The sequence below is a fragment of the Thalassophryne amazonica genome, chromosome 16, assembly GCF_902500255.1.
Source record: "Thalassophryne amazonica chromosome 16, fThaAma1.1, whole genome shotgun sequence".
NCBI classification, from domain to species: domain Eukaryota; kingdom Metazoa; phylum Chordata; class Actinopteri; order Batrachoidiformes; family Batrachoididae; genus Thalassophryne; species Thalassophryne amazonica.
This window is the reverse complement of record NC_047118.1, coordinates 66,874,453-66,889,672: the sequence shown is the minus strand read 5'-3', so window position 1 is coordinate 66,889,672 and position 15,220 is coordinate 66,874,453. Positions and strand designations below refer to the sequence as shown.

General features: G+C 39.2%; 1 protein-coding gene across 1 annotated transcript in view; it reads left to right on the top strand.

The window, feature by feature from the left end:
• Positions 1 to 15,220, top strand: part of LOC117528748 (E3 ubiquitin-protein ligase RBBP6-like) — a 58,661-nt gene that overhangs the window by 17,278 nt on the left and 26,163 nt on the right. The window contains exons 3-7 of the mRNA XM_034191380.1: positions 1,022 to 1,073; positions 10,701 to 10,774; positions 11,686 to 11,779; positions 12,903 to 13,042; positions 14,488 to 14,663. Of these exons, the coding sequence (XP_034047271.1) occupies positions 1,022 to 1,073; positions 10,701 to 10,774; positions 11,686 to 11,779; positions 12,903 to 13,042; positions 14,488 to 14,663 (536 nt within the window). The remainder of the gene's footprint in view (positions 1 to 1,021; positions 1,074 to 10,700; positions 10,775 to 11,685; positions 11,780 to 12,902; positions 13,043 to 14,487; positions 14,664 to 15,220) is intronic.

Below are 15,220 nucleotides of genomic sequence, written 5' to 3'. Positions count from 1 at the left end.
AAAAAGTAGAAAAGGGGGTGAGACGACCCCCAAACTCTGAATTCAAGCCACAGTTCACAGTGAAGCATGGTGGTGCAAGCATCATGATATGGGCATGTTTCTCCTACTGTGGTGTTGGGCCTATATATGGCATACCAGGTATCATGGATCAGTTTGGATATGTCAAAATACTTGAAGAGGTCATGTTGCCTTATGCTGAAGAGGACATGCCCTTGAAATGGGTGTTTCAACAAGACAATGACCCCAAGCACACTAGTAAATGAGCAAAATCTTGTTTCCAAACCAACAAAATTAATGCCTCGCAGATGTGAAGAAACCATGAAAAACTGTGGTTACGCAACTAAATACTAGTTTAGTGATTCACAGGATTGCTAAAAAAGCGGTTTGAACATAATAGTTTTGAGTTTGTAGCATCAACTGCAGATGCTACTATTATTGTGAACACCTCCTTTTCTACTTTTTTACTAATAGCCCAATTTCATAGCCTTAAGAGTGTGCATATCATGAATGCTTGGTCTTGTTGGATTTGTGAGAATCTACTGAATCTACTGGTACCTTGTTTCCCATGTAACAATAAGAAATATACTCAAAACCAGGATTAATCTTTTTAGTCACATAGCACTACTACTTGTATTATTCTGAACACTACCGTAGGTCCCCTGCTTAAAAGTGTGTGTGTGTGTGTGTGTGTGTGTGTGTGTGTGTGTGTGTGTGTGTGTGTGTGTGTGTGTGTGTGTGTGTGTGTGTGTGCATAGACACCAAGTGATTTGGGCAAAGATTAAATTAGCAGATCTTCAAGAGGTCAGCTGATTTTCATATGATGACCATCTTAACGTTACTTTACTGAGTAGAGTTCTTCAGAGTTGTGTAATTGTCTTGATTATAATCATAATTTGTACTTTGGGTCATCTTTTTTTTTTCAATGTTGACTGTTTACAAATGGTAAATATTGTGTGTTGTTACAATGTTGAGTAACTCTGGCCCGCCACTGCTCGAAGGTCATTTTGTTTTTGTGTTTCAGTGAACACAGGGATACTCGAACCCACCAGCCTGCCCTTGAAGCCATCAAAGCAGTAAGACACTGAACCAATTAACTATCTAAACCAACCACCTAAACTCTTTACCTGCAGTGCTGCTTATTTCCAAGAATTAGATCTTGAAGTTTTGTTAAATGTGTGGTTGGAAATAGATACAAAAGAACACAGTACATATTGTAGTTATTATACAATGCCTAAATGAATGCTTGTCATTTGATTGGTGGTTTGTATGTCACGTGCTATGGATCATTCCATATCGCCATTTGACATTGTGTTCCATTTATCATGCAATTTTGGTGCTATACATTTTATTCTATTGCATGCTGTGACCACCGCGTGCGCTCACACTGGCGCTGAAGGCGCTTAATTTCAAAACAAACGTGGTGGCGTTTGTTTTCTTGATGGTGCTCATTCTTGTAACACAATAAATCAAATCCAGTACACTGTAAGCAGTCTGGAGGCATTTGCAGTATTCTCTGGGACGTCTTGACCTGAAGTATAAGTGCTGTCAGATTAAGAGCTCTACAAATATCTGTTATGATTTTTCGCTAGACTGAGGAAAACAGACAGCAGTCTGTACACAAAGAAGACATCGTCAGGATTGTTAGGTGTTATACAAAACAAATGTTTTTTTCATTCATACAATGTTAAGAATATTTCTTGAGGTGCAAGATGGAATGTTCGCTCATGGAACATTTAGTCTTTCACATCTGTAAACCCCAAAAATGTGAATCAGCTGCAAATTGTGATTTATCCACAAAACCTAAGTCAGAAAACGTGAATTTCTTCACGAATTGGTGTATGTACTTGGCCAAGGAGCCAGTGGTGCAAACATTTGTGGGATTATGAGTGTGCGCCTCTCACTTTCATTGCATCGTGGGGTTTTCACGCCACCCCTCCACTCGCATCATTACCTTGACATTTGCAAAAGTTTGATCCTCACACTGGCACACATTCTGCCATGCCAATGAGTAAACTGTGTGCCAGTGCACAAAGAAAATTTTGAAATGTTCAAAACGTCTGGCACGCAGGAATTTCGTGTACTAGTTGTGAACATTGCCCAGTTTGAAACTATGTCAATGCGAGCAAGACATCTGAACTTGAAATTGAGATTATAACAAGATGTTACAGCTATAATAAACGTAACTTTACAGATACATTATCTAACTCCTAAGAAGGTCGCCCGCATTGATCCCCACACTGCCATGCAATTTGTTGTGCCAGTGCGTTCCGTTTTATGCCATGCTATATAAAATAATCATTTTGTACCCAATGGTACATTTGCGCTCAGAACTTGGCTGATGAACCATCTCATCGCTCCTAGAAACGCAGAGAAATTGTCTACAGCTGCAGGTTGTCTCGTGCACGTTGTGCGATGGAGAATGCATTTGGAATCTTGTCTCAAAGGTAATTATTTATTAGGGCCCAAATAGGACAAAGTCCTCCAAGGACCCTATTGTAATTGTGTTGTTTATTATTATTATTGTTGCCACTTTTCAAGTGCCAATTTTGGCCCTTTCCCATGCTCAAAAACTCGTTTGGCTGGATCCGAAATTCGATATTTTGGGGGTCGCGCACATGGTCGCAGGGAAATGGCTCCCCTACAAATTTTCAAAAAACTCTCCACGTTTTTGTTTTTTGTCATGGCCTCATGAAATTCGGTACACATGTTTACCATTCTGGGACGCACAAAAAAGTATGTTAATGGCATGGTGAGATGTCGACATGTTGAGGTAATTTTTGCCATTTTTGGCCATTTCCACTACTTACATTTGAACAAACTCATCTTAGGGATTTCATCCAATCATCTTCAAATTTGGTACACATCATAATGACCCCATGCTGATTAAAAGTTATCAAAAGAATTTCTGTAGATCAAAAGGCGTGGCTGCTAGGGTTCATCGATCTTTGGCGAGCGTTTCGGAGCACGCCATATCGAATGGCTGTCACACTCACATACGTCATCGTAGATCCGTCAAACTTGCTGGACATGAGGGCTCCGCCCTGAACATCTGCGTATTAACTTCCCGACCGATGCATGGCGCCCCCCAGTGGTAACAGGAAATGGCCTATTTTTACTTTAACAGGTACTGAAGTCACATAGTTAACCCCGTCGACTTTATTCCACTTCTAAAACATGCAGAGCAAGTTGGTGGGCGTGGGCGATGGTCGCCGTTAAGGTACGAGTGATGGCGTCCGTGTGGCGGCGTGCTGAGTGTCGCCCCTTCACCGTGAAATTATGTTCTTCCTTTTGACAGCTTTCATTTTGTCATATCATCATGAAAATTGATACACAGGTCAAGCACGACAACCTCTTACAATTCATAGGGGTGTCGCCCATGGGCGGGGCAAAATGACTCAATAGCGCCCCTTTGCAACTTTCAAAAACCCCTCCCCATAGAGGTTTTTTTGGAGCAGGGAGATGAAAATTGGTGCACGTGTGACTTGCATAGACGTACAAAAAAGTCTCTTGCACTGTTGGTCTACTCCAAAAAAGAAGTCAACCACTTTGAATTTTCATATTATTTTGGCGTGATTTCCACACATTGTATTTGAACGAACTCCTCCTAGGGATTTTGTCCAATGCACTTCAAATTTGTTTCAGATCATCCAGATACTACACTGATCAAAAGTTATTGAAAGCTTTTCTCTATGTCAAAGGGTGTGGCTGCTATGGCACTGCCATTTTTACACTTCGGCACGGAACATCAAGTCACGATAACTCCTTCATGCTTTGCCTGATTGACTTGAAACTTCACGTGTGATAACAGTTGGCCCCTGAACACACCTGGCCCGTCTCTTTGTGCTGTGAGCACCCCCTAGTGGATGAACCATCAACTTGTCATAACTCCATGCATTAACTGATTGACTTGAAACGTCATATGTGTAATGAGGGTCAGCCCCTTAACAGACCTGGCACCTCTGTTTGTGCACTGAGCGCCCCCTAGTGGATGAACCATCAACTTCTCATAAAGCTTTCATGCATTGACTGATTTGCTTGAAACTTGAACTGTGTGATGATTGTCTGTCCTGTTAGCACCTGGCCCCTCTATTTGTGCTCTGAGCGCCCCCTTGTGGATGACCCATCAACATGTCATTACTCCTTCATGCATTGTCTGATTTGCTTGAAACTTGAACTGTGTGATGAGTGGTTGCCCCTGTATGCACCTGCCCACATCTGGTCACAAGGAGACGTGGTAGCCTGGGGAGGCGGTGGTGCGGACACGAGTGCCCGTATATGACTGCTTGCATTCCTAGTAATATATTGTAATGGATTGGTAAACCAGTTGCATTTTCATTCCTTCTCATGAGTTAGATGATCTATCTGTAAAATTATGTTTTATTATCGATGTAACATCTCGTCCTAATCATTCAGATGTCCTGCGCGCGGTGACACAGTGTTTTCGAATAGGTAGTGTAATGTTCACAAAATGAATGCCAGGAGTTTTCAACATTTCAAAATTTTCTTTGTGCACTGGCACGCATTCACGCACAGTTCACGACGAATTTACTCACTGGCATGCCAGATTGCGTGCCAGTGCGGCGGTCAAGTTCGTGCAAGTGTCAAGGTGCCTTTAGGCTTTCACCAATTCCAAATTTAGGGCCAGGCTTCAAATAAAAGGAAAAAATGGAGGGGGTGGGGGGCTGAACTTGTCATGCAGTAAACTTTCAAAAATCATGTCCTGAAACTTATCCACTCATTAATAGACCTTTTTTATTTTGTTTTGTGCTTCTACTTTTCTCATTCGGTAAGCGTTTCTTGTCATTTATTTTAATTTATGGGTGGACATTTAACCAACTTTCTTCTAAAAAGGGGGGTGGGCTGATCCTCACCTTATGATGAGCGACTACAGTATTTTCTTATGAATACACCTGTGATCCAGGCTGATGTCTTTGTATTTATTATTAGGTTGTACATTGTAGTGTCTGTGTCAGAGTGGACCCTCTGAGTTGTTGTGTGTCCAGTTCTGTGTTTGGGCGGGGCAAACGTTAGCCCACAGGGCGTTAACTCAATCCTGATAATCCCAACTGTTGTCTTCCTGTTGTAATCTTCCATCAGCTGTTTCAACATGTGCTCATTTATCATTTGACCTCTCAGATCACAAAACTATTTATGTGCAGTTAAGATGATGTCAGGTTGTTGAATCACACACTGCTGTTTGACCTTCTTTTTGCAAGGTCAAGGAAAACAAACTAGTTTTGATCATTTATGGAAATTGTTTCAAGCCATTTACATGAACTCAAATAAATTTTGATTTATTCCAGTTTTAAGATTAGCTGCTTTTTTGTAACTGTTTTACACCAACAAAGCTCTGGTTTAAACACATTTGTCAACTATTTCATTCTTCACAGGCTTTAAATAGTTCAAAACAAATGGTAAAATGTTTTAAACTGTGAAATTTCTGTCCTACACCAACAACAAGCTTGTGTAAAGTTACTATTTAACAAAGGTTTGACTCCTGCCGTTTGTCCAGTAATGTGCCTCAACTGTTCCAGTCTTTGAAAAATAGCAATGAGAAAAAAAATAAAATAAATGGGAATGCATGTAAATTTCTTTTTTTTTTTTTTTTTTTTAAAGGGGGATCAACTATCAAGTGATTGATTCATTTAAAGCTGATTTGAAAAGTCATGAAAATTACAGTAGTGTTCAGAATAATAGTAGTGCTATGTGACTAAAAAGATTAATCCAGGTTTTGGGTATATTTCTTATTGTTACATGAGAAACAAGGTACCAGTAGATTCAGTAGATTCTCACAAATCCAACAAGACCAAGCATTCATGATATGCACACTCTTAAGGCTATGAAATTGGGCTATTAGTAAAAAAAAAAGTAGAAAAGGGGGTGTTAACAATAATAGTAGCATCTGCTGTTGACGCTACAAACTCAAAATTATTATGTTCAAACTGCTTTTTTAAGCAATCCTGTGAATCACTAAACTAGTATTTAGTTGCATAACCACAGTTTTTCATGATTTCTTCACATCTGCGAGGCATTAATTTTGTTGGTTTGGAACCAAGATTTTGCTCGTTTATTAGTGTGCTTGGGGTCATTGTCTTCAGCATAAGGCAACATGACCTCTTCAAGTATTTTGACATATCCAAACTGATCCATGATACCTGGTATGCGATATATAGACCCAACACCATAGTAGGAGAAACATGCCCATATCATGATGCTTCACTGTCTTCACTGTGAACTGTGGCTTGAATTCAGAGTTTGGGGGTCGTCTCACAAACTGTCTGCGGCCCTTGGACCCAAAAAGAACAATTTTACTCTAATCAGTGCACAAAATATTCCTCCATTTCTCTTTAGGCCAGTTGATGTGTTCTTTGGCAAATTGTAACCTCTTCTGCACGTCTTTTATTTAACAGAGGGACTTTGTGGGGGATTCTTGTAAATAAATTAGCTTCACACATGCGTCTTCTGTCACAGCACTTATAGGTAACTCCAGACTGTCTTTGATCATCCTGGAGCTGATCAATGGGTGAGCCTTTGCCATTCTGGTTATTCTTCTATCCATTTTGATGGTTGTTTTCCATTTCCTTCCACACGTCTCTGGGTTTTTTTTTTTTGTTTTTTTTTTTGGTCTATTTTAAAGCACTGGAGATCATTGTAGATGAACAGCCTATAATTTTTTGCACCTGCGTATAAGTTTCCCCCTCTCCAATCAACTTTTTAATCAAACTACACTGTTCTTCTGAACAATGTCTTGAACGTCCCATTTTCCTCAGGCTTTCAAAGAGAAAAGCATGTTCAACAGGTGCTGGCTTCATCCTTAAATAGGGGACACCTGATTACACAATATTGACAAACTCACTGACTGAATGCCTACTATTATTGTGAACACCCCCTTTTCTAATTTTTTTTTTTTTTTTTTTTACTAATAGCCCAATTTCATAGCCTTAAGAGTGTGCATATCATGAATGCTTGGTCTTGTTGGATTTGTGAGAATCTACTGAATCTACTGGTACCTTGTTTCCCATGTAACAATAAGAAATATACTCAAAACCTGGATTAATCTTTTTAGTCACATAGCACTACTATTATTCTGAACACTACTGTATACTTTAAAAAAAGATGCCATTTTCCCCATCTTACATTAATCCTTCACAACTCCAAATGGCTTTTCATCATTTCAGGAAAAGATCTTTAAGAGTAGATGTAACAAAAATGAAATATTTACTGATGAAAATGAATGTGAAATTAAAAATGAATCTAACTACTACATAGCTTTCATCATTCACAGTACCCAACTGACATTTGTCATTTACACCGAGTTATTTTTTATTACTTAGGCCCTATCAGGAAAAAACAAACACTCGACATTTTAATGTCTACGTCACACTCCATCCTCGGGGTCGAACAAATGACCTACAGTGGCAACTTTCATGCCAGTTGGAGTGCAGTGCTGCATCTGCAAAATAGGCTTTTGATGAATGATTTCCTTCACTTTGTCACCGCCACAATAAGATAAATGGCTTTTTCACAGGAAGGTTGCAAAATTGTATTTCCTGAACATTGACTGGGGCAGCAGATAAAAAGGCATTTTTACAACTCAAGTGTGCACCGTGTTATCAGAAGATTGTTACAAACTCTCTGAAGGCTCATCACCCAGCACAGTACTCAGGAGAAATGGACCAATACTGGTACTATTATTTTCAGTTAAAATCTGTCCTTTCCTGAACAAGCACATGCAGTGAATGTGAAAACCCTGCATGCACACACACTGACTTTTGATTTGACTTCCACTTGGATGCTTTCTGATCCAGTATGTTTAAACAAATGTCCATTCCTGTATATTTTTAATAACTCAAGTGAGGATTTTTTTTTTTGCCCTCAAGTTCTCAACCAGGCTGCATCTACAAATTATGTTGCATTGCTTTGAACTCAGTGGGGGGGTGGGGGGTTGGACTGCAGGCAGGCCTTCTAGTACCCGCACTCTTTTACTACAAAACCACGCTGTTGTAACATGTGCAGAATGTGGCTTGGCATTGCTTTCCTGAAATAAGCAGGGACATCCCTGAAAAAGACGTTGCTTTGATGGCAGCATGCGTTGCTCCAAAACCGGGATGTACCTTTCTGCAGTGATGGTGCCATCACAGATGTGTAAGCTGCCCATGCCATGGGCACTAACACACCCCCATACCATCACAGATGCTGGCTTTTGAACTTTGCCCTGGTAACAATCGGGATGGTCATTTTCCTGTCCATGATCCATGTCCATGATTTCCAAAAACAATTCGAAATGTAGTCTGAAAGGTCACATACATTCAATGTTTGTTTTCGGCCTTGCCACTTATGTGTAGAAAGTTCTCCAGATTCTCTGAATCTTCTGATAATAATATGGACTGTAGATGATGGAATCCCTAAATTCCTTGGAATTGAATGTTGAGAAACACTATTCTTAAACTGCTGGACTATTTTTTTTTCAGGCAGTTGTTAACAAAGTGGTGATCCTCGCCCCATCTTTGCTTGTGAATGGCTGAGCCTTTTGGGGATGTTCCTTTTATACCCAGTCATGACACTCACCTGTTCCCAATTAGGTGTTCTTTGAGCATTCATCAACTTTTCCAGTCTTTTTTGCCTTGTCCCAACTTTTTTTAAACGTGTTGCAGGCATCCATTTCAAAATGAGCAAATATTTGCACAAAACAAAGTTTATCAGTTTAAACATTAAATATCTTGTCTTTGTGGTGTATTCAATTGAATAGAGGTTGAAGAGGATTTGCAAATCATTGTATTCTGTTTTTATTTACATTTTACACAATGTCCCAACTTCATTGGAATTGGGGTTGTGTGTATATATAGTGTTTGATGGATTTTATGCACTCAGTTTATCTGTTGGACGCCGACTTGAGTTGTGTGTCTTGGTGTTGCTGCCACTACAGCAGTGGGTAACAAGCTCCCAAGATGGTGGATTTAAAAACACTGCTGAAAGGAGTTAAATGTCCCCAGCCATGAGTTGGTGAGGATCATTTGTTTTCCCAAGCAGATGCACTCAAACACTTTTAGATCGGAAGTTTGAAACCAGCTCGGAATTATCAACTTCAAATGTCTAATAGAAGATAGTGTGATGGTACCTTGACACTTGCACGAATTTCATCCGTGCACTGGTACGCAGTTTGCTGTGCCAGAGTGTTAACTCATTGTAAACCATTGTAAACTGTGCACAGCTGCATGGAAGTACGCAAAGAAACTAGACGTTTGTGAACTAGACGTGAACATTGCGCAAACAATTCAGAAGCACTGTCACTTGCGTGAGCACAATGCACCACAGCGCAGCTAATCTGAGCGATTATGACGAGGTGTTAAATCTATCATAAAAATAATTTTAGATACTCATAAGAAGGAATGAAAATGCAACTGATTTACCAAGCTATTACAATATAAATATTACAAATAATTACCTTTTGAGATGATTCCAAATGTGTTCTCCACATCATTGAAGCGCATAAGAACAGCTGCAACTGTAGAAAATTCCTCTGTGGTTCAGGAGCGATTTAGAGGTGGTTTCATCATCCAAATTCTGAGAGCAAATGATTAATCCACTACAAAGTAATTATTTTATATAACGCAGCGTCCAGCGGCACAAAGCGCAGTGTCCAACAGAACATAGTGGTTTGCATTGGCACGATGAATTGTGTTATAGTTAAGGGGTTAAATGTGTGCAAGTGTCAAGGTGCCTTAAGTTGACAGGTGTGTTTTATAATTTGACATTTTGGAAAGGGAGGGCAAAAAAAGCTTGCTGTAAACAATAAATGTCAGTTGGCTGTGAATTCTGAAAGCAGTGTAATTTATTATTTCACAAGCAGTTTCATCACCTCCATTTTGATCACCCCGTATGAAATTACGTAGCAATCAGCACGTCCGTTCATCCATTAGCGCAATATCTAAAAACCAGTTGATCGATTTAATTCATATTTAGCATGAGGGTGTACTTGGGTGATCCCTGACACCAGTCTATTACGGTGATCTTGGGATCAATTTCAAGGTCATAGTGAGGTATTCAAGATATTATCATTGCCACCCTTGTTGGCCAATTTCATATCTAGTAGAAGTGTGTACAGGTGTAACCCGTTAACTCATGTATGTGTAACTCATGATTCGGCTTTACTCACGGTTGATTTGTGAACTTCAAAAATTTAGACTGCTGCATAAAGATTACTGTATGTTTTTTGGACAACCTCATTATCACGAGATTTCAGATAACTCGCAGTTCGATTTTGTGGACCCCAACTTGTGAGAGTTATCAAGGTTCACCTGTACTTGGGTGATCCTCCGACACTTTGTATTGCTGATTTGTGGGGTCTGGGGGGGATATGTCATCTCCTGATGACTCTTGTTAGAGTAGTTGCTCTCCTTATATCTGCCAACCAGCTCCTGGTGGATCATTTGATATTATTTTTATGTAGTATGTTGGCACTTAATGATTGTGTATCTCCTTTTCATTTTGGGACAAACACATGAAGGTCTTGTCATCTCAAGTTGCTCTATTTGAAATGATTTTTAGAGTTGTAGTGGTGATTGCTTCACTGCATAGCCTTTAGTAAACTGTTTTCCTTCACTTTTGCCCAGTTTCAGTTGGCTTCAACATTAAAATGTGTGTGTGTGTGTGTGTGTGTGTGTGTGTGTGTGTGTGTGTGTGTGTGTGTGTTCTTCCAGACGCTTACTGATGACATGTCTGAAGTGGAAAAAATCAAAGCTGTGATTTTTCAGTCCTCTTATGATTCTTCACTGTGAGTTACTTCTGACACATTTCCTCCATGTACAACATCTGCTGTAACACACCTTATGTTCGGTCCCTTAAAAATGTGGTGACTACACACACACACACACCTCCTGATTCCTGTATTAAAAAGATTTTGATACACTGTATCTTCCAGACTTTGAGTTGTACCAGGATTATTAGTTGCATCTGTCGAACATCATGTCACATCATGAAAAGAATGTATAATGAAATAAAATTTATCTTGACAAGCACAACTTACAGTTGTGTTTTTTTCATGTTGTTTCATAGTGTAAATCGCAGTACTTCCCAAACTAGTCACAAAAAATAAAGCAAAAAAATAAATAAATAAATAAAAAAATCCAGCGACTTATAATTCAGAAAATACAGTAATTGTCCTCCAATTAAAGCAGACACTTTGCACTGTGGCTCAGCAGCTTAAGCTTTCAAAACTCTGTCAGGAGTGATGATTCTTCACCTTCTTCATCACACACCTTTCTTTGGGGCCCCTTCACACATAACACGAAGTCTGGTGAAAGAAGCAGAAACCAGCCGATAATCCGTAAACAAAAAACGAAATGGGGAACTGCGAAACATTCCATCTGCTGTCAGGAGGGACACACGGTTGGAGAGTTGTGCACGATACTGCAGCGATGGTTTAGTGCACGCTCGTGTTTGCGAGCGTGAGCAAGTGGAAAGTCACTCACACAGCAGCGGAGCAATTAGATGCTGGACATATGTACATAAACCAACAAAAATGTGCAACACAAATTAATTAGAGCACAGTTTCAGAACATTATAGGAACAATGAATGCTGCTCTGTGTGCCGTTGAGCCTCTTGCCTGGCAGCATGCTGTGTGTGTGGAGAAAGCTACTTGTTTTCTCTTCTTGTCATTACACCTGTTATTTGTCTGTCTCTAGTTATAGGAAGTCCAGTCCTCCTCTTCCAGAACACTACACCTGTTACCGCTGTGGACGTGGTGGTCACCACATTAGGAACTGTCCCACTAATATGGTGAGAACAAAACCAGTACTATAACATGTAGTCATTCAGTTGCGGAAACTAATCAAGTGATTATTTGTGCAAGCCATTTATTAATTCACTTAGTTATCCCGCTGTATTACACAGGAATTCCATTAGTGTAATAATTCTGCAGGAACAAATTTCAACTGTACTCTCTGTTGGTTCACCTTTTATCTGCAGTAACACACAGCAAAATAATTTACTGTTCATAATATTATTTTTAATAACAATAAATGTATTAATGTAGCCCTTTAAGCAAAGAAATTTACAATGTATTTTTAGCGTATTTACAATTATATTATGTACTTACATTGAACTTACTAAATAAAATCACACACTGTTTTAATATGTAGATGATTTACCGCCCCTGCTGGAATGGCATGTGAGTCCAGAATGTAATTATCAACATCAGTTGTTCAGTGTTGTTAGCTAATATCTGTAGTTTCTGCAAAAAATATTAGTCCTGTATCCTATCAACATTCAGTTTTGGCAGCATCCATCCTTTACCAAAAATATATAAGCATACTAAACAGCAAATGTCAGCTGTCCCCAGTTCGTCTGTGATTGAAGTTATACACACGCACGCAGAGCTTTTTGTCTTTTCTGCATTGTGCTGCAAGCAGTTGCTTTTATTTTTACACACCTACAAACAGACTGTGGCAGAAGACATCAAATGCAGTACAATTTTTAGTCATGGTAACTGCAACATCACACTTAACTAAACTTTCTAAACCGTAACTACAAAAAACACAATAAATCCAGAACTAACAGCACTATTTAAACTAACATGAACCACAATAACATTTAAAACCTCAAACTCCCATGGTGCATTGCAGCACAATGTCCATTGTTCACTGTTGTTGGCTAATATCGCTAATTTCTCCAAAAATATTAGTCCTATCAACTTTCCATTTTCGTTGACCCAAAATACATACCATACCAAATGACAAATATCAGCTCTCCCCAGTTTCTCCATGATCAAAGTCATACACATGCACACAGAGGCTACTTGCCTATTATAATATAGATGATAGAGACATAAGTGTTTAAATGTCTTTTGTGTCTTTATACTGAGCATTAAATAAATGTCCCCATGGTCTGTTGTTGGGTGCAGGATAAAAATTACAACTCCCCTCTGCCACTTAAAAGGAGCTCGGGCATCCCTCAGTCCTTTATGATAGAAGTGGATGATCCGACTAGAAAAGGAGCCATGCTGACGAACAGGGGACGTTTTGCCATACCCGCCATTGATGCGTGAGTATTTGTGCATTTCTGAGGCTTAAGCAGTTCATCCATCAACATAATAATAATTGTCCTTCAATTCTTATTTATCAAGTGGGGGGAGAATCACAATTTGAATTTGTTGTTCTTTGTGTAAGACTTAGTTTAACTCTTCTTGGTGTTAAACTGGTTTCAAAGCTACAGTATGTTGGATTTAGTCTCATTTAGTGGTGAATTTGGAGATTGCATTGTGACACTGCCAATTATTCCTTTTGTGTTTTTGCTTCTTTGGTAATGTGGATTCATACTTTCCTGTCTTCCCTTTGACTATCAATATGCATGATCCTCTATTTCACAAAAATTATTGTTTTTAAACGTATCCCGCTTTATCCTCTTCTTTTGTCTTTCAGCCCCACTGCAAAATGCATTTTGTTTTGATCATTTAGGGTAAAAAAGCCAGTGTCCCCATTTTGTGGAATTGAATTGGGACAATTGTGAAATATTGTGACAAGTTTATAACATTAATTTTTCCACAAAGTTATGGTTAGTCTAGATTTCTATGTATTATATATTTATGTACCAGTGCCTCAGGCATATTTTCCTCAGTGACAGCACTTGCAGCCTTGTTGAGTGCATTCAGTTTTTTCTTTGTTGGTTATTTTTGGAAAAGTAACTACGGCTCAGTCAAAGAAATTCTCTACTTGGGGACCCGTTCATGTTCAGTCACATGTAGGATGCATGATGGTCCCCCTTCTGAGAGGAATATTTTTAACTCATCTGAAATTGAAATAAGGAATAATGGCTATAACATTGTTGGTGATGATTAGACCAATTATACTGACTGAACTAATGTTATGATTCTGAGTTCACCAACCTTAACATTAAAGGAGACTTCCAGAGCACTTGTTAAAAAATGTATTATTATTATTGCTACTATAGTTAAGGGACATTCTCATTATTTATGTAATTGTGTCTGAAATGCTTGATAATTGTGGGTTTAAAAAGAACATACAAAAAACTACACAACTTGGATAGTCTAAAATATTAAAGATTATCCAAAGACAACAATCACTCACTTTCAGCATCTCTGACCTCCACAGCACAAACTGTATAGGTGCAAACAGTATTTTTCATAGAAGTAAATGTAATGTGCATATTTATTTATTGTCAGAATCCCTCCCAGTCATCACTAACAAATCTCAGCGTGGACATCCACACACTTTATTCGTCAAAGTTTAAGTCCAAATATCCTGATCAAGCATGTGCACACAACAGGAGGTTGAGCCTGATGTGGTCTGCGGGGCACCAGTGTAGCACCCCCGCAGACCAAACATCATGTTTCACTGGTCCATTTGGCCATCAGAAAAATCGAGTGTCAGTAATTATCTCAAATGTCATGTAATTTGCTCATCATAAGTGACTCGTCAAGATTTTAGCAAAACCATTGCCTGGTTCAGATTTCAAATATCTGTCTGTAGGGAGGCGTACCACGTGGGGAAGAAGGAGAAGCCTTTGTTCCTTCAAATGCAGCAACAGCAGCTCAAGCCAGAAAGCGAGGAGCCCCTTCCAAACGAGCTGCTTTGTCCCATCTGTGAAGAGCTACTGAGTGACACAGTCATCATTCCCTGCTGCGGAAGCAACTACTGTGACGACTGTATGCGTTTGAGCACGCCACACCGATCCTCAGACACGCATACCAGTAGTTATAGGAGCAAACATTATTGTTAGACCGTAAAGCTGTTAGTGGAAAATATATGCCACTTGATGAAATTCTGTTGTACCTGCATTAATGATAAATATCCACCAGGTGGAGATATTGCTCCATTTCAAGAACATCGAGTACAGGCTGGTGTAGGACACAGTGATAAACCTGTTGCTTGTAGTAGTAGATTGTAAAAAGCACAGGATACATTAAATTTTAGTGACAATCCAGAAAATGATTGCTTAATATTACAAAATAACAATTTTATTTTTTCCATGTGCAGCCAGTAAACTAGAAGGCACTGTGTGTGGTCGTTCAGTCAGTCATGCAACATTTCATTTGTGAGCAACATTACTTCAATTGTACGGATCCCATTGTGACCAAACCTACTATAAGCTGTATGCATAGTGACCCCAGGGAACCTTTTGTTTGTGGAGTCAAAGATCAAGGTCACTGGTACATACTGTTTAAAGTCTTGTGAGTGCAGTAACCTCTTTAATTGTGCGACT